This window comes from Amphiprion ocellaris, chromosome 13 (genome assembly GCF_022539595.1).
Source record: "Amphiprion ocellaris isolate individual 3 ecotype Okinawa chromosome 13, ASM2253959v1, whole genome shotgun sequence".
In the NCBI taxonomy this organism is placed as follows: domain Eukaryota; kingdom Metazoa; phylum Chordata; class Actinopteri; family Pomacentridae; genus Amphiprion; species Amphiprion ocellaris.
Genome location: NC_072778.1, coordinates 20,681,226 through 20,708,360, shown reverse-complemented (window position 1 = coordinate 20,708,360; position 27,135 = coordinate 20,681,226). Strand labels below are relative to the sequence as shown.

At 41.8% G+C, this 27,135-nt stretch overlaps 1 protein-coding gene across 3 annotated transcripts in view; it reads right to left on the bottom strand.

The window, feature by feature from the left end:
* The window catches only part of LOC111569503 (A disintegrin and metalloproteinase with thrombospondin motifs 2), a 135,619-nt gene extending 108,873 nt beyond the window's left edge, over positions 1-26,746 (bottom strand). For 2 of the 3 annotated variants that reach the window (XM_035948804.2, XM_023271659.3), the window contains exons 1-2: positions 26,420-26,746; positions 24,318-24,742 (exon numbers count right to left, since the gene is read on the bottom strand). In XM_035948804.2, the coding sequence (XP_035804697.2) occupies positions 24,318-24,742; positions 26,420-26,507 (513 nt within the window). In that variant the 5' untranslated portion in view covers positions 26,508-26,746. The remainder of the gene's footprint in view (positions 1-24,317; positions 24,743-26,419) is intronic. The other variant, XM_035948805.2, reaches the window with a different exon arrangement.
* Between the last annotated feature and the right edge of the window lie 389 nt (positions 26,747-27,135).

The window sequence follows — 27,135 nt, the reverse complement described above, 5'->3', positions numbered from 1 at the left end:
AATACATGAGTGAACATAGAACTTAAAGCTTTGTTTTTAGTCATAAAAAAGGATATATTTTTTAAACAATGTCAATGCAAGTCAGTGTAGGACATGAGAAGAAGCCGTAAAAGATTTTAATACAGTTTGTACAGTTTGATATCCAACTCTTTATTAAGATCAGCTCTTTACAAGTTCACATCTGTCCACCTTCACATGTCACACTACTGCTTATAAAAGGTTAAATCCTTTCAGAAATTGGTGGGAGCTGTACTTTAGGCCACATTTTAATCACCCACTTTCACTCTTTCTGCAGGAAATCAGTTGATCATATATAACTGGTGTTGTTAATCTTGAACCCCTCGTCTTAGCTGCAAGTGCAAAGCCTGCGTTTGCATTGAGAGACATTTCACCTAAGTTAGCTATAAAGATAGATCTAGGTAAAACTGTTATCATCATTCTTAGCTAATTATATCGAACTAATGTTGAGAAAACAAAATGAATCACACTCATTTGACTTATATTTGAGGGCCATCACAATCGCTAATCTGTCTTTTAAGTATTTGTCAAAATTTCTGTCAGTGAGATGATTCGCTAAGTTAGATGTTTTGGCTCCTTCAATCCATGTAGTTTTCAAACATTTTTTTATGCTCTGTACATCTGCCTTATCCACAAGCTGTGGATGGTTGAATGTAAAGCCATGTTTTGGGGATATTAAAGCTGCCAGTAAGAAAAAAGTACACAGGGTATCCCGCTGTGGCAGACTGACATTCATAATCAGAAAAGCTGCTAATCAGTGCAATTATCTGTGCTAACAAAACTAGATTGAGTATAGTTTTTAATGCAATGCTTTTCTACCATTAGCAGGTTATACTGTGAAACACTATAGTACAGACCTCCTAATGCCAGACTTCCATCATATTTTTCTTTGTTAATTCCTGAAAAAACTGTCCTGCAAGTGTTTCATCCAACAGCATCACTATTCTGAGAGGTGCAGTCCCCTGGGCTGAGTTCCCACTATCTGTATTCATACAAACAAAACATACAGCACATGGGTGACCATTTAAAAAAATAACAACTTACAAAGCAAATATTGACCTAAAATAAATGCATACTGTACACAGACGCAAACAAGGTTGGAGCATTCAGGAAGAGAAACACGGGAGCTGATAAATCTAATACAACACAAGGATAAACATGTTTGATACGCTGCATTTTAAATCATTATGGCTGGAATTATGGTTCGAGAGTTGCCCCACGGTTCACTGTAGATCTGATCTGTCTCAGCTTCTCTCTCTCCTGCACTGCCTGTCCACTAAGTCATCTATATTTAGATGACTTAGTGGATAAAAGCCTCGCCAAATTATATTTCACTCCCAAAGTACATGGAGAGAAATTGCAGGGTTGATCACTTTTGATTTTTGCTTAAACAACGCCTCCATTATTTGGTTTAATTCATAGTCGAGCATTGATAAACAGCCTTTTTATTTGGAAGGTACCAATGTAAAAGATAGGATTTAAACTGTGTTATTGTGCCTAAATTCATATATAAACTGTCAAATTATGTGTTGTACTGAGATATTTAGACTTGGATTATAAGGTTCTGCAGCCTGCTGGAATTGCACTTGTGCACTTGTACTGCAGGCATGCCTTAAAATCCATCAATTCTACTTTTATATTGTTAATATAATAGATGTGCAATTTGTATTCAGTCTGAAACTGTACATATTAGGAGAGTGTAAGCTACTTTCTGCTTTTCTGGGAACAGTGAGTGATCGAACCCAGACATCAGTAATGGCTGGATGACAAACTATTTTCAGCAGCTGGAAGACACAACCTCCTTATAAGGAGCAGGGGACAAAAGAAGGATAAGTTGCCACATTTAAAAGGATGTATATTTGTACAGAAGACTATGTGACAGACATGTGTAATGCAAATTTCTGTTTAAATGCTTGATTTTTAAAAGTGCAATTAAGGTTTTTTGCACACAACTGATGTTATATACTTCAAAAATTACAAATCACAAATAAGAAAAAAAAAGAAAAAATGCTTACAAGTTGCGCAAAAGGGCTACAAATGCACACTTGCTTACATAGAGCCCGGTGAAGTGAGCTCATATGGAAAATATCTGTGTTTTTGTAAGCCTGTGAATATAGACTTTATGACTCAAAAATATTTGTCTGTAGTGTAACCCAGTAAGTATGAAGAATTACTCATTTTCAATAGTAAACAACATTTAAAGAAGGTTGATAGCAGCTGTTCTCTATGACAAATACCTCATGTTAAGCAACACCGCCAAGTATTTTCACTGCAGCCTTGTCAAAAACAAAAAAAATTGTTGGTTTATTAAACCAGTGATCTACTTTCTGCAGGTTGCTCATCCATGTTTGATATATTTTACCCTTTACTTAATTTGTCAATAAACTGTGTGCATAAATGAGAACAAGCCAGGCTGAGGGTTTACAGTAAATTTAAGTGTAGTATTTTGTCTGGATGCACTGAGAGAAAGCCTTAAAGCGTAATGTCCAGCCCTCTCTCTCTGTTGTGGCTCGTCTTGTCTCGCTCCCCGAACACCTGCCTTTCTTCCAGCGCTGTGATCCTGTCTGGTTATTAATTCATAGTTAAATCTAAACGGTCTGGACACCCCTATAACCCTTCCACTGCTGTTCATTTTACGCTTGGGTGGGCCACCGCCATGTTCCCCTCATCCGCTAATGTCCAACAAACACACATGCACGCACACATATAAATGCAATCCTTTTCCTTCACACTTTTTTTTTTTTTTTGCTCTCATCTGTATACATAGCAACTTCTGTGTATTAACATGAAGAAGTCTGGGTTGTTTGACCTTCTCAACTGAACAAGAAGCAGCACAGAGATATGGTCATCATATTTTCTTTGGACACTTCCCAGAAAGAATGTAAAGTACTGTACTTGTGCAGGGAAAAAAAGTACTAGCATTAGCATAGTTTAGATGCCATTTCCAGTGAGCCATTCTGCTACGACAGTCTCAAGTGGCCAACTAACTACAAATTTGTACACAGGTCCACACTCACTCCTTCACTATGCTGCTTCAAAGAATATCTTCACACACACTTGTGCAGCACACACACGGCTCTGCACATGCATACACACCTTTGCTGTCAGGATAGTGATAAATTGCAGAGAAAATGAAAAGGGGAGGCAGTAATCTGACACCTCCAGTGCTGGGCAACCACTAATTAAATCCCTTCATTAGGTCAAATATTTGATTATGAAGAACCTGGGGGGGATATCTAGTAATGACCTCTTTCTCTTGGGGGAGGGTGGGAGAAAAAGGAGGAGAGGGACGTCAGTGATGGCAGCGGAGAAAGAACATGGAAATGAAGCACAGGTTGGGAAATATAAAACATAGTCGCCGGTTACAGTTGTAATACATTTTGAAGTGCGACCATGTTGTTCACACCTCCACCCCACTTTTCCCCACTCCTGTCTCTGGAAAGCATTTGTGTGTTGTTGTAGTAAGTCAAAAACGCTGGCCACAGCATATTGCTAATGTGTTGATGAAGGCAGCCCAGGCCAAGGGAGTCTCTCTCCGGTGGAAGACAGACAGTGTGCGTGTTCGACAGACGAGTGAACATCGCTGGCCTCCGCCTCAACCCTCTCTGGGAAGCTGCTAGCTTCAGCCTGCAACTGCATCTCCTCCACTCTGCATGTCAGATCAGCACAAAGTAGCTTAAATTAACAAAAAAGTCAATTCATTTCATTCTCGTTCTCACTGTAGGCATCTGTTTTTACTTTCACGTGTACCTTATTAATATTCAACTCGCACAGTAAACACAAATGCTTGAAAAACTCAAATTGAGCACAATGGGAAAACAAATGCTGAAAATTTTACTAAATTAATCCAAAAATCCTAAGAACTGATTAAACTCACAAAGCCCCAAAGAGGACTGTAATTCAAGTTGAGTCTGAAGTTTGCACTATGTAGTTCCAGATGCTAATTTATCTATCGATTATCTTATTATCCAGCCCTAATAGCCTCACAAATACAGAACTAGCGGCCATGCTGGTGGATGTGTAGCTGTACTTCTGTAGAGATACAGTATACAATACTGTTGATGAAGCACAGTTATTTGGCCATAAATCACATACAGAGGGACCAGTCGTGGTTCTCACAGGCCTCACAGGCCCACAGGGAGAGGCATGAACACACTACAGTTTATGCAGCAGAAGTCTATAAACTATAAAAAAACACTTACCAAGATTTTCTCTTAGGAGTTGCCGGCTTCCACGATTAATTAATAGATGTTTATGCAAGAGTGTACCTGAACTTAGATGATCCTGTTTCATATTTCACAGCTTTCCCTCGATCTCTCCCCCTTCCCCTCTCTAGTGTGTGTGTGTGTGTGTGTGTGTGTGTGTGTGTGTGTGTGTGTGTGTGGCTGCTCGAATGCCAATGCCGTCATCAAAGGATATGTCAAAATGAAGGCTCTGGCAGAGGCTGCTATCGAGATCTCAGACGAGCACACACATAGACATGCATACGCATGTGCGTGCATGCATGCACGCACACACACACACACACACATACACACACACACACACACACACACACACACACACACTGCTCCAGCTATGCTTTCATATCACGCCCTGGCAACGCCCACTGACTGCAGCATATCTCCACCGGTATCACCAAGGTTACCAGCGGTAGCCAGGGATACCGTCGGAGCCGCCGGTGAAAATGTAGAAAATGGGTGTGGCCAAAGTCTAGTTTGTCGACGTTCACATGAACATGTAAAAAAAATTCCTCAATAAAGGATACAATCTTATGCTCCATGAAACCTTGAAAACAGTGCAGCTGTTTGTTTAGGTTTCACTGAACTGACTCACATTTTACCTACCAAATCTTTAATAATAAAACAGGCTGAAATAAATCAGATAAAAATGAAAAACTTTACATTCACAAAGCATACACAATGCCAAAAATGCAAAGCTTGTTTTGCTAATCTTTCCACACTCTATCACAATCGTGTTTTTTTTTCCATAAGCTGTGCAGAAAGTGATTCCTTTCCAAATCTCAGTTAACACTTCACCTTTACTAGTTTTCAGTATGCGGACTTTGTCACAATATAAATACAGCAACATGTTATTAATAACCTAGGTGTTGTTTGATCCCTTGCACCTAAACTTGTCTTATTCTGCCTCTTTGCACATCTCTGCTGCTCATATAATGTGTGCATGCCCGAGTCTGACAGGCATCTCGGACGCATCAATTATATCTGTGAGTTAATTCTGTGATATGTTTAAGGACTCAAGATTAAAAATTGGTGTTTCCATGACAAAGGAGGGCCTCCGCCAGCAGCCGTGCATTCATGGCACTCAAACACAAATTGAGAAAGAATATTCCCAGGCATGCTCTGAGCTTCGCTTTCTCTGCTTGGAGAGGTGTGTGTGCGTGTGTGTGTGTGTGCGTGTGTGTGCGTGCGCGCATGTGTGTGTAAGAGAGAGATGGTGATTGCTTTCCCTTTCATTTATTAAAAATACTTGGAATATTTTGGAATATTCTGGATCCATCAAGGATCCATCAAGCTAAAAAAAAAAAAAACAAGAGTAATTGAAGGAAAGAATTTTGGTGTTTTTTTTTCCCTGAACAATGAAAACAAGATTTTTTTCTCTCACATCATAATTCTAAAGCGATATGCATTCCTGCAAGTGTGAATTGCATCTATACAGAGCTGTCAAAGCATCTCAGAGTTGAGTCTGTGTGTGTGTGTGTGTGTGTGTCCATAACTTGTAGAGATGTCAAAGCACGTTGTTTCTTGTGTCTGCATTTTAATGGTACATGTACATGTCCTATGAACACCACTTTGAGGTGACATACCAGCCTTTTCTCCACTATTCCACATCTGCTCCCCTCCTGGAATAGGAACCCACAGCAGCAGCCGTTGAATATACCCTTGTAGATGTACATTCTATGATAGTCAAGTATGTAAAGGAAGAACTGTTACAGAGCCTTGAACATCTAATACTTTGTGCCCCAGAATGATGTCACAGCTGTTATTTTATACTTTGCTTCACTGGAGCTTAAAAACTGCATGTACATGGACAATATCACAACAACCAGAAAACTACAGTGGAGATTATGAGCTTAATAAGTCTTGGTCATGTAGTCATGCAAGATGTTGAGCAGCAGTGCAGTCTAAGCAAAAACTGAGCAGAAGACGCTTTACAAAGCTAGATTATAGATATATTACATTTTATTAAACAGCATTACATTGTTATGCATTACTGTTATTTTGTACACCATAATATTTAATCTAAATAAATGCATTATTTTTTGTATTCCATTCGCCTTCTCCCAACACAATACTACTTGATTATCTCGCCTCATTAAACAGCATGTAAAATCACACCCCTATTGAAATATACACTGAGTATGAAAGACAACATAGGAGACAAGGAAGAAGGGTTAAGGATGTATTCTGAGGCTGTGCGAGTGTGTGATTGCATATGTGAGTATATGTTGTAGTGCACACATTTGTGAGTGCCAATTAAAACGCTGACACTTCTACATAGCATTCCCATTTCAACATCTGATCCAAAGGCTTTTGTTAATACAACATATCAGTTGGCAACAGATACCTCTAAGCCCAGATCTACAAATGGCAAACATGCAGTCACACATATAGGGAAAAAAAAAACATTTATACAGCGTCTCCTCAGAGAAAACTCACCACCAGAAAAATAAAAGAGGAGGCAAGCTATCAAACTGACAATCACCAGGGAATCCCACCACTTTCAAACAAATAAATATGTGCTTGTGCACCCGTACACTGTCAGATATGTCCTACTTCTCACACACATACATCAACCAACACACGTGCATCAGTGTATCTGAGCAGCAGAATACAGTAAATACTATAATTCACACTGCGCACCCTTCAGAGTTAAACCAGAGATTTCATCTACAGGGGAAACACCACACTCCTCTATTGCCCCCAATTACTAGGGCCTGGAAGCACAGTCAACATCCACAGTTTTATACAATCACATTGTCTGGGAGGAAATCAGCCCCTTTTCACTTCTGCTTTGAGCTGAGCACTGCCGGTCTGGGCTTCAGCAAAAGCCACTTAAACTATCATATTCTGAAAGAAAGCAAAATGACCTGAGCTCCTTGTGGAAAAGGATTTCATGCAATTTTGCTGAGAGACCTCCACGTTTCTTCTTTTTCATGTAATACTTTCACAGTGATCAAACGGACACCTTAATCCCAAGAACACACACAGGCTTGAGCTTGGTACCTCATATGGTAGAAGGAAAGCCTATAGATTCAATTTGTTTGCAATTTGCAGTGTGTGTGTGTGTGTGTGTGTGTGTGTGTGTGTGTAGTTCGTGCAGACCATTCTGCTCTCTGCAAGCTCACTCGTATTGCCATTATACATCACAGCACAGCACCAGCGAGTGGCTGTGTCAAAAAGCCTGCCTTCCTCACCGCCATATCTCATAGTTACTTCCTCTAACCAAATTACCCTCAACCCGTGCTTCATCCACCCCCTCCTCCGGTAGACACTGAGAGATGAGCTTGAGAAACAGCTACCTAAAAAAGACATCAGCAATGTCCAGCCGCATCTGAGCAGAAATGAGAGTAAACAAATGCGTTCCACAAACAACAATCCCAGCTGTGGTGTTCCTGCTGAAAGTGAAAAGTCTGTTAAAAATGGAAACCGATGATGTTTTTTTATGTAAGTTTTGTATGAACAGTACAATAAGCAGTTTATGAATGCTTTTACATTCAGTGAAAATCCGCTAGAAAACAGCAAGGAGCACTTTGTTTGAAATGTGCAGATGAAGGCAAAGAGCTGCAACTATCAGGCAGAAAAAGTGACTCTTTATGAACAAATTATCTTTCAGCAACCAGCATTCTCAAAGTAAACAAGTAAAGCAGTATAGTATCATATCAGCTTGTGTCACATTGAAGATATACCTCCCTCTCTAATAGATCATTTTCCACTCTTACTATATGTGTCCCAAGTGGTCAAAACATACCTGTAGAGTAAATAGTGGGGATTATGAGGCAATATTGAGAAAATTATCCTATGGCGTGTATTCTGTAGAGCCAGACTCTGTTTCCATCCATATGTTGGTCAGAATTACAGGATGTATCATATTACTTCAGCAACTCTTCCTTTAAATCAGTCCAAACTGGTACAATTCATAGTGGATCAAAAGCCATATGGTGCATGAAAATGTAAGCATCTGGGGTCCATTATAGCGTGTGCCTGGTAGGTACAGTACATCTGTAAAAAGAATGTATTTCTTTGTATAAAAATGTAGGTCTGTGCCACACGTGCAAAAAATCATTACCATTTATTATATGGGTGTCCCAAAACACAACAAACTGATTGCAGAAAACCAAAGATTTAGTCATGATAAAAGAAATTAGGTTTTCAACTAAATAGAAAAATGATTAATGTCTGTCCAGGTTGTTTCTCTGTTTCATGAAGAAACCATCCGAACACTTGTCCGGTCGTTTCTACTGCAAGACGAAAGCCGAGTGTGTGAGCTTCCTCACGCAGAGCTTGAGAGTAACTTGATAAACTGGACTTGCTGGTAATATTAGCAAGTAGAGTAGTCAGTTTAAGGCAACAACAGCTTGTGGCTCAGCCGGGGCGATGACCTCTATGCACTGGAGTGGGAAGGAGGGAGTGAGATGTGGAGAGGGCAAAAGAGAGATAATGATGGATGGGCAGTGGAGGAAGGGGAAACAGTGAGAAGAAAAGTGTATCACACCGAGAGTGCTTCAGTCAAAAACATCAACCTAATCTGAGTGCCTTTCTCTGCCTTTGTCTTGCTGTATACCTCTCATCCTTTGTCGATTTAACATTGATGACTGAAACAGTGAAGAAACAGACGGACAGTTACCAATACCTGTGCATGTATCTGTCTGTCTGTCTGTCTATCCATCTATAATACCAAGAACATTAAAATGAAATCCCCTCTGTTTGGTTTCTACTCCAGTGTAAAACTTATAAAAGGTCTCAGCAAAACAAATCCCTGCTGATCAGCTGTAATCATTCGGTCGTTTTCATCTGCAGAAAATACTGGGCCATTTTTCTTTGCAATTAGACCAGTCTGTTGGGAAACCCGTGGAAGTGACAGCCAATAACGCTGTTTTAACAAGCATGGGGTGAGTGATACAGAATCTCACAAAAAACATTTGGAGGCAATGATAATTTTCAACCTGATTGTGTTGAGTAATGATGTGGCACCATGAAAGACTTACTTCTGATTTTCACTCTCAAAACAGAGAACTGTGATTCTACGGTCACATGTAACAAATGTACAATAGTGTTTAATGTAATGTTCCTTCTCTTTAAAACAAATGATATCATTCATGATGTAGAGGTTCCCCCATAGCTTGGGACTAAAAGTCGGCAACCACAATTCCTGATCAACTACAATTATGTTCCTGGTTTGAGAATCGGATGAAAATGAGAATCTTTTCTCATTTTCTGTCATCATTCTGTGTATAATAATGACTACAAATGTGAAAAAAAATCTACAACTATTTTGTAATGTTTTAAGAATAAGTTGGGACACCACTCTTTTAAAGTTGCCTTGACCTTATTTATTCAATAAAATGTATTACAGATTACTTGGATCAATTCTTGACCTTTGTATTGGTACTTAGTCTAACCTATCATACTTCAAAAATTTGAAATTTGGCTTCAAATCCACATTTTAGGTTTTTACATTACAAAGAAGTGTAAATGAGCTCACTATGTACCTTGAAGTTCACATTTGTTTAACAAATGAATAAGGCAATTTCTCCAATTCACAAAATTGGACTTTTTACAGGAGCTTTTTACAAAGCAAGCTGAGTGAAGCTTAATATTCAACCTTCAAAATGGGCTATAATAACAGTAATCCCCGACACCTAGCATGCGTCAGACCTTCAGTCCAAGTGTACGAACTCTGTGAATGGCCCCATTAAATCTGACAACAGACCCTGGAGCTCAATGCTTCAGAAAAGCCCTCAGTCCATTTGGTCCGAACACAACACATCCACAGAAAAGACATAAAAAATATTAGTGGTATTAGAAACTTGAACTTGGCCTTAAACAGCAAATACACAGAGGGAGGCTGAATGGCCATTGTGACCGACTCCAAGCTGAGAAATTCCTTGACCAGAGAGAACCTCGCTTTTGCACAGTTTGACTGTGGAAAAGTACCAACACTCCCCTAACAAGCTCTAAAATAAATTGTGTTAGGTAATATGAGGAAAACACACAACAAAAAAATTGCACAATAAATGTTAGCGCAAATATAATGATGTTACTCCTTATTTATTGCATTTCAGCCACAAATGCGGGTACTTTGAGCTCAGCTGGATTGCAAAAATGTCTGAAGATACACAAATACAGACCTAGACTCCCTTAAACACTCCATGCAAACAGTTTGACAGCAAGGGCACCAAGGCTAGTCCCAGAATTGTGTTGTTTTTCTCCTTAGCCGGTGAGACAAGGTGGGAAAAGAGACAGAGTTGGTTGATGGCTTCATGCTGTCACACAGCAGCAAAAAGGACAGAGAGGAGGGTCCTATCACATCGCATCAGAGTCAGCTGCAGCCACACCCGCCCTGCGAGCATCAACCCTGCTGCTGGGAGAGGAGGGCAACTAGAGCATAAAGCAAGGAAAAAAGAACATCCCCTTCTGTTCTATTCCTCCATTAGTCTCTCCTCTCCAGTATGCCTCATTTCAATTGTATCTCATTGCTCATCTCTCCTGCCTCTCATCCAGCCATCTCCCTCCCCTCTCATGCTGCAAGGCTCCCAGATTTGGCCGCGACGGGGACTTGTGGGGAGGATCCCAGCCCTTGGGAGAGAGCTACTAGACTACAGTCTGGGTGGCAGTGGCTGTGTATGCAGGAGTGGGTGGAAGGGAAAGGGAGAAAGAGGATTAGAAATGAACTGTGGAGATAGAGCACAACCTGACAATAAGTCCCTTCTCCCCAGCGTGCCTGTGTCTGAGTGTCAGCGTGTGTGAAAGAGAGAGGCAAAGGATTAGCTTGTGAGAAAAAATCATTTCTCTTTGTGTTCCAAGTGATGCTGTCAATCATGGCTCTGTAAGAGGAATGTGTGTGTTAATGTGTGTGTGTGTGTGTGTGTGTGTGTGTGTGTGTGTGTGTGTGAGGATCGCAGCTATGAGGGTGCATAGTTTTGGCTATGACCATAAATGTAACCAATGATACACAAAGTCTGACAGGAATTTTACCATCTCTCTTTTGCGATTTCATTCATTTTCATACACTTAATGCACTTTTTTTCCACACACACACACACACACCCCACCGCACATTTCTGGCACAAACTGAGACAGCTTAGTGTGTAACCAGTACTTAGACAAATTCAAATATACATGCTGCAGTAGGAAACAGCCTACTATTAACCTGATTCTTTATTGATCTCCTCTTTCTACTGAGGCCAGGGGTCAGGGCTGGCCATAAGAAGGAGCCTCGAGTCGAACACTTGAAGGACACTTCAACAGAGCAGATGTGGGGAAATGAATCTGAGGTGCCAAGCACTGTACTGTTGTGGATGTTAGGAACAGAAAAATGCATTTTACACACCAAAAATAAATACACCTACATCAGTTTAAGTGTACGTTTGCTTCACCTTTATCCTCAAACAACTTTGAACTAAAGTCATAATACGGCTTTCTTCAAAGTAACCAGGCACCTTTGGCAAACATGGATCCAAATATACAGGTTTAAACACTAAATAAACCAATCAGGGCAGCGGGAGACCAGAAACTTCCATGTTCTGCGAGGTACATTTATTGCTTTGTCAAAGATGTCTGATATAGATTCTTTTAGCTGGGCCTTTTCTCAGATGGTTAAAAACCATTTTTGGTGCTGTTCCCGTCCACAGTAGTTCACGGTTTCTATGTCAGCACTCCTGTCTGCTTCTTCAGACTGGTGCTTCAGTGATACAGGAAGGTGATACACTGACTCAACACCAGCCCTTCAATGCGTCACATGCAAGCTGAAGCCCTGTTTGACCAGTAGACCAGTAGTCTCAATCAGCACATCGGTTCAACACACAACAGACAGACGCCAACAGATGTGAAAAAGCTATGAAACATGTTAATGAAATGAAGCATTTTCTGTCAAATAAGAACAACTGAAATGTCACTACGATTAAACTAAATCTGTACGATAAGTCCTGTAACAAAGCGCATCATTGCTATTCGCTTTTAACACACATGCTATTGCTTTGTAGTGAAAAATACAAGGTACCATCAAAACTTTTGCTAGGATTTAAAATGATTTACACTGACAGAATTTAAAATTGTTTCCTATTTCGTACAATTTTGCTTTCCTGTTTCCTGCACACAATTCTTGGGTAGTTTTCATGTTTTTCAATCTCTGACTCCCTCAGGAATATTAAGCTGAAGGAAATCTTAAAGTCAGCATAAATAGTTGCTTATTTTATGGTGTGATAAATATAGATACTGACTGATTTGGGGGAAAAATGACTGTGCTAATTTATTTTCATTATTATTATTATTTCCTTTATTGCAAAGCCCTCCTCCTGAAACCTGATCAGCACCTGCAGCAGGTGTTGATGAGGTGTTTGGCTCTATCGCTAATTCAGAGGATGCATCCAGTACACCTCGGAAGCCCAGCTATAGAGTAACTCGATCTCACGCAATGCTTTACATGGACAAGGTCATCTTAAAGTCTCCATTACATTTTGGCAAACAGATTATATAATTGTAAGGCAGTATCCAAAGCTCTCCTTGTACACGTTGGCAGACGATCAGTCACAGTGATCAAAGCACTAGATGTGTTTCTTTGTTTCTGCTGCTTCACTCCAGCCCCCACAGAGTCAGTTATTAGAATACAATATATTATTATATAATATATTACATATGCTGGTACTGTAACAATTCCCGAGGTCCTCATGCACTGGCAAACCCCCCCCAAACATAATACACTGGGAGAGAAAAAGTGATTATTTTTCTACTGCAGAAAACAAAAACAGGAAGCCTTAGTAAGATGAGGAGGGTGTGAGTTTCTGTTATGAGGTGCGATTCTTGCTGCTTAGCTGCCTGCTGCACCAAGCAAAATGATTTTCAGCCATAGATACTGTATGCAGACAAACAGGCGAGCTCTGCTCCATTACGGAACATGCAAACAGGGAACACAAACGAGAAAGAGCAAATACAACAGCTAAGATCAGGCTGGGACAAAATGCACACATATTTTTAGTGTGTAGGGGGTTCGAGTGAGCACCCATGCAGCGAAAGCAAGCGGTAGATGTAAAATATCCATGATCAGTCGGAGAAGTGTTCCAGCCTCTGGAAGCAGGTGAGTGACCTTAGATTAGATGATGAGACAATAAAACGCCAAATTCCTCATGCTAATTAACAAGACCACCCCACCCAGACTCCATCCCTTCTGACTGAGCAGGTGGCGATGTTATGATGTTGCTGTTGTTCTTACTCAGGTTTGGGCACATTAAGATTCCACGGCGCTCTGTCTTCCTCCCCCCTTTGAGTTACTCTCGTTTCCTCTTCCACCTACCCTCCTTCTCCACACTCCCTCCTGTCTGTCTCCTCCTCTCCACTCTCTCATGTTGTGTTTTTGTTTGTGAGGATTATGTAGGGAAAACTTCCAGACGAGCAGAAGCTTTAAGAGTACAAAGCCACCTGTGTGGTTGCTGGGAGGTAAAACAGCGTGGCCACTGGAGATGTGGGCCGGGTCAGTCAGGGGGAGGCAGGCAGAAGGCTTGTTAAGATGCTGGAAACAAGGGGGGGATGTCTCGTCCTGTTTCCAAGATCCTCCACTGAGGCTGCTGGGCCCTGCAAAACTACTGATGTGGCGAGCATCGATCAGCTTCCTGCGTGGCCCTGTGGTCTCGGGGATCGGCTGACTAACTGACCGACTGACTGACAAGCGCTTCAAAATAGACCTGGTTTGATTTAACATGTAATTTCAATTTTCATCTCAGGTGTTGCAACCCTTTTGGCCCATCTAGACCTCATGGATAGAGTCAATGACATTTTTGTCCCTGTAATTCTCTCCTCAGTGTGACCCCTGCTCCTTCAGAATGTACAAGACATGATTGGTTCAATTTTCAGTCCTGACCTTGAAATGCTTTTCACTCAGTCACACGGTGCTGGAGCACATGGCAATCACAGGAGGAAATCCACAAGGCCTGGTGGCAAACTGTGCATCATTTTATATTATTCTTATAATCTATATTGTGATTCCCAGCACCCTCTACAACTCATGCTGCTACTATAACAGATTGCCAACAGAATTTCATTGTATTTTCATGTACACTGATATCTTATCTGGAAAGTATCATCTGCCTTTCTATTTTACACATCTTTTCCTGCTTGCAGAACCATCTATACATTGGGATGGAGGTGGATTTCTTGTTGCCATGAGCAGTTGTGACTATTTGTTAATGCACAAAGCCCAAATTCTAGTATCAGTATCTCTCAGTGCCAGCAGGGAATCCAGGAAATTCATATTTCATTCTGACATCACAGGAACAGTGCATTATTTCACCCCCACTGCCACATCAATGCAGTGTGTTCCAGCACATCTTAGCATAGAAATATAAGCTGCTGTAATCATGACATCACAGAGGTGTTTCCCTTAAATTGTTGGGGTTCCACCGCTCCATTTTCTCGGGTGAATCCTGTTATTTCAAACCACTCAAACAAACCGTGTGCTCTGAGCCAGCGCTCTGTGAATGACAGAGAGCCAGAGGAAAGAGCGGCAAGGGGGCTGGTTAAGTGCACTGAGAGCGCGGCAGTAATCACAGCTCTGGTAAAAGCACTCGTTTGCTCTGTGTAGCATTCCTGAGAATGGGCCTACTCTCTGTCTGATTTTATCTCTCTCTCCCCTCGTTTCTCTCTCTGTCTGATAATAGCTCTAGATTGAGTAATTGTGTGTTTGAGTGGAGCTACACTGCAGGGTGGAACCTGCAATCAGATACTGAGAACACGTTTCTCTCTCGCTTGCGCTGTCTGTCTCTTCATTCATACCATGCCTCAGCAGTCTGGCCTCTCCACACCCGGCCCTCCCTCCAGTCCTGCGGTTCCTGCAGGCCTCACCCCTCTGCTATTTTTTTTTTCCTTTCCACACACTGCCGACTCCACACAGCCAGTGAGGGCTGGGGTCAATAACAGCTGTGCGCCGTGCTGTAATTGATGTCATCATTTCAATTTGAGCTGATTACAGTTGAGAGCTGCTTATCGTGTGACCCGGGGTGGAATAACACACTGTAGGGCCCAGTGAGCCGCCACGCCTGACCAAGCTTAACTGCCGCGCTGGCTGGCTGGATGGATGGATGGGTGGGTTGGCTCAGCCCGGGGCAGCCTTCTCTATTGACTTCTAATGCAGAGGTAATGACTGAGTGTATTCCAGGGGCATGGCTGGCGCAAGTGTCCGTGTCGCTGGCATTTAGTGTAGTTCGGGGGCTGTTATTGTGATTGGCCTGCCCCTCTGTCAACACTCTCTCACATGATTAAGCCTTCAGCTGGCACAGGAGTGGGTGTTAGTGAGTGTGCATGTCCATACTGTGTGTGTGCTTGGTGCCTTTGCAATGTCAAGTAACTTAACCACCTTATTTTAGACATAAAACTGTCACAACATCATCACAATAAATTAGTCAATAATTAAGGTGATTTTTTTGTTATAAAGTGCTTGCAAAGAAAGTGCCATCTTTGAGCACCCACCCACACAAAATAAATAAATACACCTGTCAGGGCTTTGGCATTTCTCCTCGCTGCTGATGTCTGAGTCTTTTCCTTGAAAGCACCAAAATAACACTGCCGCCTTCCAGCCTTCCTGCTGTATACTAATAACAAACATGAACACGCTAAAGCACACAGCCAACAATAAATACCAGAATATACGAAGGGCAACATCTGCACAGGATCAGGCCTAATTATCTGCCAAAATAAGAAGATAGAAACATTATACAAATAGTAAATATAGCATATGTAGTAATAGGAAGATCTGTTGTTTTAAAGTTTTTCTGCATAGACAGCGGGCAATACCCTTAACCCTCAACACCACTTGTCTGATCAACACTTAGGAGCAGTGCTGTTGCTAAAAACAGACAAAGACTGCTCACTAAAGGAACACTGTCTCTTTCTCTTTTTTTGCCAGAGCTCTGAATCTGTGGGTGTTGGGGAGCAAAAAGCTGTCTGACACATTCTTTTTCTTTCTCTTTCTCTGTCATTTTCCTGACTCCGTTAATACCATCATTAGGAGAGCTCTCCTGCTTGCTGCTACCGCTGCTGGCCAAGAAACACGAGACAGAGAGCGAGGGGAAGCGAGGGGTGGAGACAATAAGAAAAATGTGTGCACTGGGGTTTTTTGTTATGCAGCCAGGTAAAGACGGTTCAGAGAAACTTTGCTGTTCGCCTCTACCCGTCTCTGCCATTTACCTGAGCATCTGACAATACTGTAGGTGAGCCGTGTGTTTACTGCATGGATGACGGATGTAAGCCACAGCTGTGAAAACACGAGTCTTGGTGTCCAGGTGTGCAGCCACCTGGATTTTAAGAGTAAAACCCAAGATGACAGGTAACACACTTCCTCTGTTACGAAGTCTGAGGCATGGACGCCTATTGGCTTAATAGACACATGTGAACCCTCAGTTCCCACGGTGACCTATAGCTGCCATGCCGTTCATCAGAACCTTCTTCTCCCATCATGGATGTACATTTATATACATAATAAAATAGAGAAAAATCCTTAAAAGTCCTAAATATCCAAATAAACAGGTACGCACGTGGACAAAATTGTTGGTACCCCTCGGTTAATGAAAGAAAAACCCACAATTATCACAGAAAGAATTTGAATCTGACAAAAGTAACAATAAATAAAAATTCTATTAAAATTAACCAATGAAAATCAGACATTGCTTTTGAACCGTGGTTCAACAGAATTATTTTTAAAAATAAACTCATGAAACAGGCCTGGACAAAAATGATGGTACCCCTAGAAAAGACTGAAAATAATGTGACCATAGGGACATGTTCAATCAAGGTGTGTCCTTTAATTAGCATCACAGGTGTCTATAAACTTGTAATCAGTCAGTCGGCCTATTTATAGGGTTACAAGTAGTCACTGTGCTGTTTGGTGACATGGTGTGTACCACACTAAACATGGACCAGAGGAAACCAAGGAGAGAGTTGTCTCAGGAGATTAGAAAGAAAATTATAGACAAGCATGTTAAAGGTAAAGGCTATAAGACCATCTCCAAGCAGCTTGATGTTCCTGTGACTACAGTTGCACATATTATTCAGAAATTTAAGATCCATGGGACTGTAGCCAACCTCCCTGGATGTGGCTGCAGGAGGAAAATTGATGACAAATGGAAGAGATGGATAATACGAATGATAACAAAAGAGCCCAGAACAACCTCTAAAGACATTAAAGGTGAACTCCAAGGTCAAGGTACATCAGTGTCAGATCACACCATCCGTCATTGTTTGTGCCAAAGTGGACTTCATGGGAGACGACCAAGGAGGACACCATTGTTGAAAATAAATCATGAAAAAGCCAGACTGGAATTTGCCAAACTGCATGTTGACAAGCCACAAAGCTTCTGGGAGAATGTCCTATGGACAGACAAGAGAAAACTGGAACTTTTTGGCACATCAGCTCTATGTTCATAGACGCAAAAATGAAGCATATGAAGAAAAGAACACTGTCCCTACTGTGAAACATGGAGGAGGTTCTGTTATGTTCTGGGGCTGCTTTGCTGCATCTGGTACAGGGTGTCTTGAATCTGTGCAGGTACAATGATATCTCATGACTATCAAGGTATTCTAGAGAGAAATGTGCTGCCCAGTGTCAGAAAGCTTGGTCTCAGTCACAGGTCATGGGTCTTGCAACAGGATAATGACCCAAAACACACAGCTAAAAACAGCCAAGAATGGCTAAGAGGAAAACACTGGACTATTCTGAAGTGGCCTTCTATGAGCCCTGATCTAAATCCTATTGAACATCTGTGGAAGGAGCTGAAACATGCTGTCTGTAGAAGGAACCCTTCAAACCTGAGACAACTGGAGCAGTCTGTTCATGAGGAGTGGACCAGAATACCTGCTGAGAGGTGCAGAAGTCTCACTGACAGTTACAGAAATTGTTTGATTGCAGTGATTGCTTCAAAAGGTTGTTATATTAATTAATTAATATAAAGTCAAGGATACCAACATTTTTGTCCAGGCCTGTTTCACGAGTTTCTTTTTTAAAATAATTCTGTTAAAACACAGTTCAGGGGCACCCATATATCTCAGTGGGTTAAGCATGCTGTACATGGGCCGCCTGCTTAACCCGTTGAGCTATATGGGCTCAACGGGTGAAGTTTCCCTGACGCAGCGGCCCGGGTTCGATTCCTGCTCAGGCCCTTTGCTGCATGTCTTCCCCTCATTGTTCTCCCTCCTTTCCTGTCTGTCTCCACTGCACCTATCAATAAAGCCAAAAAAAACCCCTAAAAAAAAAAAAAAAAAAAAAAAACACAGTTCAAAAGCAATGTCTGATTTTCATTGGTTAATTTTCATAGAATTTGTATTTATTACTTTTGTCAGATTCAAATTATTTCTGTGACCATTGTGGGTTTTTCTTTCATTTATCGAGGGGTACCAACAATTTTGTCCATGTGTGTACCTGTTTATTTGGATACTTAGGACTTTCAAGGATTTTTCTCTATTTTGTTCTGTCAATCCATATTTTTTTGTGTTTTTCTTTGTTGATATTCTATTTACAATTAAATTTATTGAACTAAATGTGCATTTTGTGTAACTTTTAAGGGTTTTAACTGTAATATTTAATATACTCACGTGTCCTGTTCATATAGCTGTCCTCACAGTTGTTCCTCCTTGTCATTTCCTTCCATGCATTCATACACACTAATGCATGTTTTTAACTTTGTGCCTTCTCTCACCTGTAGTTTGTGGTTTTTGTCCTCCTTGTCCTCTCTGCAGGTATTTTTGGCTCTGGAGCTGCACAGGTCTGATCTGCAGTTACTGGTCCCATCATGTGTTTATGTTCTCCCGTTTGTTGTCCATTTGTCTTTACTATCCTTTAATCCCTTCCTTTTACTCTCATCCCAACCAATCAACACAGGTGAATCCGGTCCTGCTCAATGTCTTGTCCGACTGAAGAAAAAAAGGAGTTTTTCTTCTCATCGGGAATTTTTGGATTTGTTGGGCTTTCCTTGTATAGTTTTTTTAGGGTCTAATGTTTAGATTAGTCAGGTAAATCTCCATAATTATTGATACTATATGGTCTTAACCTTGCAATTCAATATATTAAAGTAAATTCAATTTAACATTATTTTGTAAGGTTTTATCATAACACTTAATATATGAGGGAAAAGTCACATCATAAATCACACTGTAGCTCTCAATCGTTATATGTAAACTTGTTGGGAAATGCCAGTGTTTTTTCTGTACTGCTGTGGCTCGCTGTTGATTAAAATGTTTTAACTGTGACTTCCTTTTCTTTCCTTGTTTCTGTTTTGTTGTTTTATTTATTTTTTTAAGTTTAGAATTAGTGGCATGCAGCATAGTACTCTCAACAGAACGTCATTTTCTGTCTGAGCCTAATGCTACTTAAATAATTAGAGCACTTCACCTTGTAAAATCATCATTAAATCAGGGTGAAACTTGCTCTGGTTATTATGTTCTTATCAACAAGGCGCATCAAAAGCAAGAACAGGGACCTCAAAACAATAACATAAAAAAATTTTAACAGACAATTGAAATCGATATACTTGATGAAAGTGAAAAACTTCCAAAGTGAAAATGAATGTGTATTTGGCAGAGAGTTTGCAGTGTTACTCTCAGACAGTGTAAGCACACTGTGTGCAGTGTGACAGTTGCCGCTTAAGTGCTTCAATATTTCACAGTGACGAAATTATTTATCATGAAAAAAAGGCAATAAATTTGTAACCCTTGATCTCCCATCACTACGTCTCTGTCTCTTCTGAAAAGAGGTAGAGCTGGGAGTTCCTGCTTGACACTTAACATTCCACATAAGATGCCAAAAAGACACACATGAATGCACCTGACCTCACACCCACATGTGCACAAAATCAGGCCAACACCGCAAACAGTCTCCACATCTCTGAACAAACACTGTAGGTAAGGCTGAAGGAAAGTGTAGCAAGATCTGCACACACACACACACACACACACACACACACACACACACACACACAAATATAGATACATTAACATAGGTATTCACATGAAAATGAATGAGTTTTTAGTGCAGTTGTTCAACATAGTCTTCATACATTTGGCAACAAAATAATTCTGCAGGATTCCAGCATTATTAGTATGCCTGCATCTGGAATGATTACTGTAATGACATGTGACTATCTTCTCTTAATTTCATATAAATAGGACCATATTTTTCAAGGATCCTGAAGTATTGAAGTAATAAAAATATGTTCAACATGTAGCCCTGCAGGTGTTTCCTCCCATTTCCCTGAAATCTAAAACAGCTGCTTACAATTCAACGTGAAAAAGGTTTTAATAGAAAGAGAACAAAATCTGAAATATAACAATATGCATGCAGTTCAACAAGTGGCTTTATCCAGTAAAAGCATCCATCCCTTTGCATCACTAAAGCAGACAACATACTAGAACAATTTTCTGCACCTCGAACACTGAATAAAAGCCTTTCTAACAAGGCTGCATGCAACAGATTTTCTTTCCATGTTGCTGCATACATTAATCAGACAAAATCAGCCCTAAAAATATGTCATTTAAAAACGCTGTATGATGCTCATCTAACAAGAACTAAAGACTGCAGAAAATGTGAAACACAACATTGTTGCAGCTTAGTGTTTTTTAGTCAGGTAAAACAGGTAAAGGAACCAACGGGTAAACCAGTAAGTCATCTTTTTTCACAGCCAGCGTGCACAACAGCAACACCCTCAAACCAAAGCTGCTAAATGGAATTCAGCCATCAATAATTTTTTTTTCTATTTACACCTCTGCTTTTCCTACTGTGACATGTCTAAAAGCCTTACATGAAAACAGCCTGTTGTGGTTTTCTATTAAAAGAACCAATATATTCTAAGGAAGTGACAAATATCAAAGCAGGAACACATTCGACCCTCATTCCTGTGATGCAAATAGATGCTCACAGATACAGACACACAAACAGTGCACGCACAACAATACTCATGTATGAAGTGGAAGCTTCCTAAGCTTATGAGCTTTTATTTTGTTCGATTCATGCATCACAGACATAGTCTCAGCTGCAGTTTAATTTCATTTTGCCCTGCACCAAGGACTAAAAACACATGCACACACAAACACACAGCCCAGCTTTCATACTGTACAGTGTTCTGCTTCCTCTTAGCCATCCAGAGAACTACTAACCAGCTGATCACAGCTTCACAGAAATCCAATTCCCTCCAAAGGTCATTTGTCCAGTCAAAGAGTTTCCTTTTTCCCCGTGTTCTCGGTTTCTCTCTCATTTACTCTGGTCATTTGTTACTTCTTGAAATGTATCCCCTTTACCCTCTTCATTTTCCCTCCTCTGGCTGTTTGTTATTATTTTATTTATTAATATTATTATTATGCTTCCTGGGTCGAAGCCTCTCTGGCCCTGTCTTCGCCTCCTTCCCCTCATCACGCTGCCTGGGTCGTAGCCAGCTATAAAGGTTCTTGGTCGTGAATGACAGAAAAAACTAACCAGGCGTCTGGATCAATGAAGAAACAGGCCAAGCAGGGCAGAGCTGTGCTGCATGGCTCTGCTGGGTTTAAAAAGGCAGATATGGGCAGAGCTAGAAAGAGCTTGGCTGTATTTCTTGGCATGCCCGAAGAGGTTGTAAGAATTGATTAGTAATGACGTGAGCTGTTCAAGGGCAGAGGGAAACAAATTAAATGTGAGCTGACAGCACTAATGTGATTATTAAAAGGGATTTCTCTTGTTTGTATGAGTATGTTGACTATTCTGCAGCACTAATAACGATAATGTAGTCATACATTTCTGGTCTAGCAAGAATGATTTACTCCAACACATATTTGGGAGATAAAGTACAGTAAGTAATCTAACTTTCAGTTATATAAATCTCCCTCAGCAATTTCAAAATGGCAAATATCCAAGATTACTTTTGTGATGGATTTGACAAACGTGGTTTTAAAGAAAAATCTGACATTCAATTTTGTCTGAAGCGCTTCTTTTTAAATGCATCTCTAATGTAAAAGATTCAATTTAAAATTCAACTATTTAAAATTAGCAGGAATGGATTCAAGGCTTAAAAAGTCAGAGTTAGCTCTTTTTTTTTTGGAACATCTTCAACCACTATTAGTGTTAAAACTGCCTGTTTGCTTCTGTGGTCAGTATTTCCCTGCTGTGCTGCTGCGGAGGACAGAAAACAAAATACAGGAATTTTGGACTAAAAACCCTAATCTGGAGGATAAATACTTGATTTGTCTCACACAATCTCCTGAAGCCTAATGTTAACTTTGACTGTGCATAAAGGTGCCCCGTGCACATTTAGTACAGTTGATCAAAATACATTATGGCCAGATGTTGTGTTAATGCAAAGATGAAACTTTGTTGATTAACATGTTATGCAAGGTGATACTGAACACAACAGCAATATGTTCACTGATAACATTTTTCCCACCAAAATATCTGATTGTTCACTAACCAGTAGTAGTGGCTTTAGCACTATCTAATTTTTTTATGGGTAAGTTTCAGCACTTGGTTGAGATGGAGGAAAGCTCTTGGTCTGGCTTCATGAAGCAGTGCTCCACAATCATTTAATACGACACAAAAATAAAACATTAAACCAAAATAACAATCTTTCCCGCTTTCTGGTGTCGAAGCTGAACCCAATACAGTTGATAAATGTGACCGGTTTCACTAAAATACGATTCCTCTTAATCAGCAAGCAATTATGCTGTGGATAAATGTAACTGGGAAAACAATTTAGTCGCATATAAATGTCATCTTGGAGTCAGGTTTGCCAGCTTGCACTGTTTCTCTTTATTGCTAGAAACATGTAGCCCTCAACAACTTGCAAAAATATTGCTCTATAATGCTAGTAGTGGTGAAAAACTCCAGAGGTTGCCTTTAGGAATTCATTTTTCCATATAAATATTAAGTCAAAAGAGAACGGAACTATTAGTGACCAATATGAGCTGAGAAACGACTACAGTGAACATGAACTTGGGCATTTAAGTAGTATTTTTTGTAAACAATCCGTGAAAACATGTCAGCGTATCCTTTAAAAGTCCAATATCGAAGCAACAAACGGATGATTGCTGACTGATCTGTTACCTGTAACCAACGACACTTTTACAGCAACCATTCCTAGAAACTGCCAATAGGCCCTGAAATGACAGGCCGGAGCGAGCAGCTACAGCAGCGAATCGCCGCTGGCTGGTGTCAAGCTAAGTGGGCATGTCAGGCCTGTGCTGTCCTGGCTGCTTGCCTGCTCTCTCAGCTGCTCACTCAGTCCCCAGTGTCCTCAACCCTAAACGGATCCAGTTGCTGCTGCTCAGCTCCAGTGGTGGTCTGATCTGGCTGACTAATGAACACTTCCCCTAATGAGGGGAAACTCCTCCCCACCCCACAATCTCATCAGTCCCTGCACATACCCTTATGTGCATATTTCCACATATTTACTTGTCTTTTTTTGCTACTACCCTCAGGCATATCTTTCACACTTGTCCCTTCAAACCTCTTGGTCTCCATCCTTCTGCATCCTCTCTTCTCAGCTCCTGTGCACAGTCTTCACACTGTCTACATCTCACTCTCTCTCTCTTACTGACAGCCATTCACCAACTGTTTGCCATCTCCTTGCCTTTTTTCTCTATTCATCATCAGCTCTATTAAAAGCATTTACAATTCAGGCTCTTTGAGCAACTGTTGTGCAACCAAAATATTTTATGGTGGCAGTTTGAATGTGAATGCTGTTGTAGTGTCAGCTATTTGTCAGCGAAAAATGTTACTGTAAAGCACTGAAACCTCAGTGTGTTTCTTTAATAATTCCCCCCTCCCTCTTCACACGAGTAAAAGGGCAGAGGACAGTAGGATGAAAACATGACTCAGGTGTTTCTAATGGCAGGCCTAGCGTTAGAGCCAGTTTAGAGGACAACAGGGAGAGCAGCAATGTAAATTATAAGATTGACCCCATAGCAAAATCTGAGTTCTGGGGGACAAAATATCTTGCTCCTGTTGTTTGGATCTAACTGCTCCCTTTTGTCCCCTCATGTCATTCGTCCACTCAACACCACAGCAGCCACAAAGACGAGGGCAGAGCCCAGGTAATGCGGGTTTTGTCCACTCACCAGGCCGTCACAGTTGCTGATGGCCACAATGGCTCCTGGTGTGTCTGTGATGTCCCCCACATACAAGCATTCATCGTGCAACGGCTCAGAGTGCCGGGTGCTGTCGCTGTCATCGCGCCACTCCATCTTTGCTCCGGGGGCCACCAGCCTGGCGTTGTGGCGCAGACGCAGGTGGAACTCCCGGCCGAAGACGGTGACGTTGTAGTAAAGCCTTTCCTTACGGGCCACAGGCTCTTGGTTGTCGTCAGCTCCTCTTGGTCCTTCCCACTCATCATTGCCTACTCCTACCTCCCTCCTCCGGCGCCTACGGGACTGCCCTCCTGCCATGCGGCCGGCCGAGACGGCGTGTGACAGGAAGCGGCCCTCTGCGTCCACACTGATTGGCCTAACCAGTCCATACTCCCCCAGGACGTGCTGCAGGGAGTCTGGGAACAGGACAGTTGGGGATGTGGGGTGGCGATAGGTGAAAGGAGAAGATGGCGCATGGGGAGGTGAGCGAGGAGGAAAGAATGTTATTCAGTGAGTAAGATGTGCAGATGTGGAAAACAGTGAGAGGGAAGAACACCAGGGGTTGAAGGTAAAAAAAAAAAAAAGACATAGGATGGGGGAGAAGACGTCATGGGAGAAGAATGAGGGATAAACAGTGGAGAAAATGGGGAGTCATGGGCAGAGGCAGAGGGAGAAGAGGAGGATGGAAAAAAGAGGTCAGGGGGGAAATAAAGGATTAGAATAATGTGAAGCATGCCTGGAATATTTTTTTTCTGTATTTAAAGCAAAAATAATACAATAAAGTTTGAATACAAAGAATAAGAGCAATAATATTTCTCACTAACACACACACGCGCACACACACAGCCCCACCCATGAACCTGGAGGCGACCCGGTGATCGGCACTGTGCGTTTGGAAACGGCAGCCTCAGCAGTGCGCGCTGCGCTCCTGACACCTTCTGTGCCCTTCCACCGTCAACAGAGAAGCCAGTACAAGATCGCGGTGCTAATTGTGGCTCTCTCACACTGTTTCATCACTGTCAAGCTGCTGGAGCCGAGAAAAACGATTTCTATACCTTCGACACCGACTGATTATTAAAAAAAAAAAAAAAAAAAAAAAACAGATCCAATGACTCAAATTGACATTTCTCCTCACAAAGCGCTTCTTATTAATGTAACACCCACTGGATCGTATTTTTGCAATAATTCATCCAGTTATCCTTATTAATTATCATGTCTGATCTTAACTAGTTTAAAAATATAAACGTTTTGAATCGACATCCAAAAACACTTGATTGATTGGGCTAAACGACGTTTCTCTTGTTCACATGTGACAGTGACAATCCAGGTGCGCTTTGGAGGCGACCTGAGAGATGCTCCTAGCGCCCACACACACTAACACACAGCCAGCTACACACTCACACGCACACACTGAGCCAAAGCCACTTCATGGTGTCAATGCCATCACACAGCCAGACAGTTACACTGTCTCCTTGCATGTGGTCTTCGGATGCACTTGCTGTTATTATTATCCGTCTATCATGTCTAATTTATAAAGTTTGCCGACTGATACAAAACCAAACACACTCTGTCCGCCTAATATTTATTTACCCTCCATGTTGCAGGAATGATTTGATAATAGTGTGATCAATAGGCTGACATCCGACTCCAGCGTCCTGTGACAGATCGATAGATGCGACAGCGGCCGAATCAGATAATGTTAGGCTACTTCCCTGCAAAATCCGACAGTAAAACCGGTGCATCTGATGCCCCTTTCACACCCCCAGATAAAATAATCCCCTGGATGGATGAGGAGGGGAGTAAAAAAGAAGCAAATCACAACACTGCTTGCTCTGCTGAGGGACCTTCGGAAAGTCCCTGCAAGCACCACAGCAGGACAAGAAGAAGTTGCGTAGCTACTACAGTGTTGTTTGCACACACAAAAAACTGCAAAAGCATGAGAAAAATGACAGCCAAGCACAAAAAGGTAAAGTGGGTGCGCTGCGATGAGGTCCAGACTTCCAGTTGAAGAAGCGCATGAAGAGCCCGGTGCAGCCCACCAGACAGCGGAGAACAATATAAACACTGACCACGCTTCACTGTACTGTACTTACCAACGCTACTGGCGATGTAAAGGCCGCTGGTGTGCAGCAGAAAGGCCGGTAGAATAATTAGGACAGTAAATCCTGGCGAGAGACCCATGGCAGCTCCGAACTGCGCAGGTGAGAGAGTGGGACTCCGGGCTCCAGTGTGGTGAAGTTCCCCGCCTGGCGCGACCAGCCACGCCACGACAGCAACAGCACAGCAGCCCGCAACTAGACTGCCAAGTGCACCGGGAGAGACGGAGCTCTCCTCCCCTCTCTCTCTCGTCCTCTCCGCCGAGGTCTCTCACTCACTCACTCTCTCTCTCTCTCCCTCTCAACTCTTCCCCTCTCTTTCCTCTCTCAACTCCTCTCTCGCATTGTGCGCGCTCCCCCACCTCTCCACACTCTTTGGCTTGGTGCTCTCACAACTCCACACACACACACACACACACACACGCATGCACCGGACGCGCAAACCGGGCACCGGCCTCCCACCCGCCTCCCCCGTGTGTCCCCCGCTGTGTGCGATGTGAGGACATTTTCAGGGAGCGCTGCGGACTCACTGACTGACCGACTGATGGACAAGAAGCAAAATGCGGCGGGAATAAACGAGTCGGCTGGTCCGGTGTGAAAAGTCATTAGTGCGACTCTTTTCTGGGGTCACAACTGCTGTTCACCTCCCCGCTCCAGCCGTCCCTGATCTGCTGGAAGCCTTTCATAAACTTTGAATATTCCGACAAGCGTCC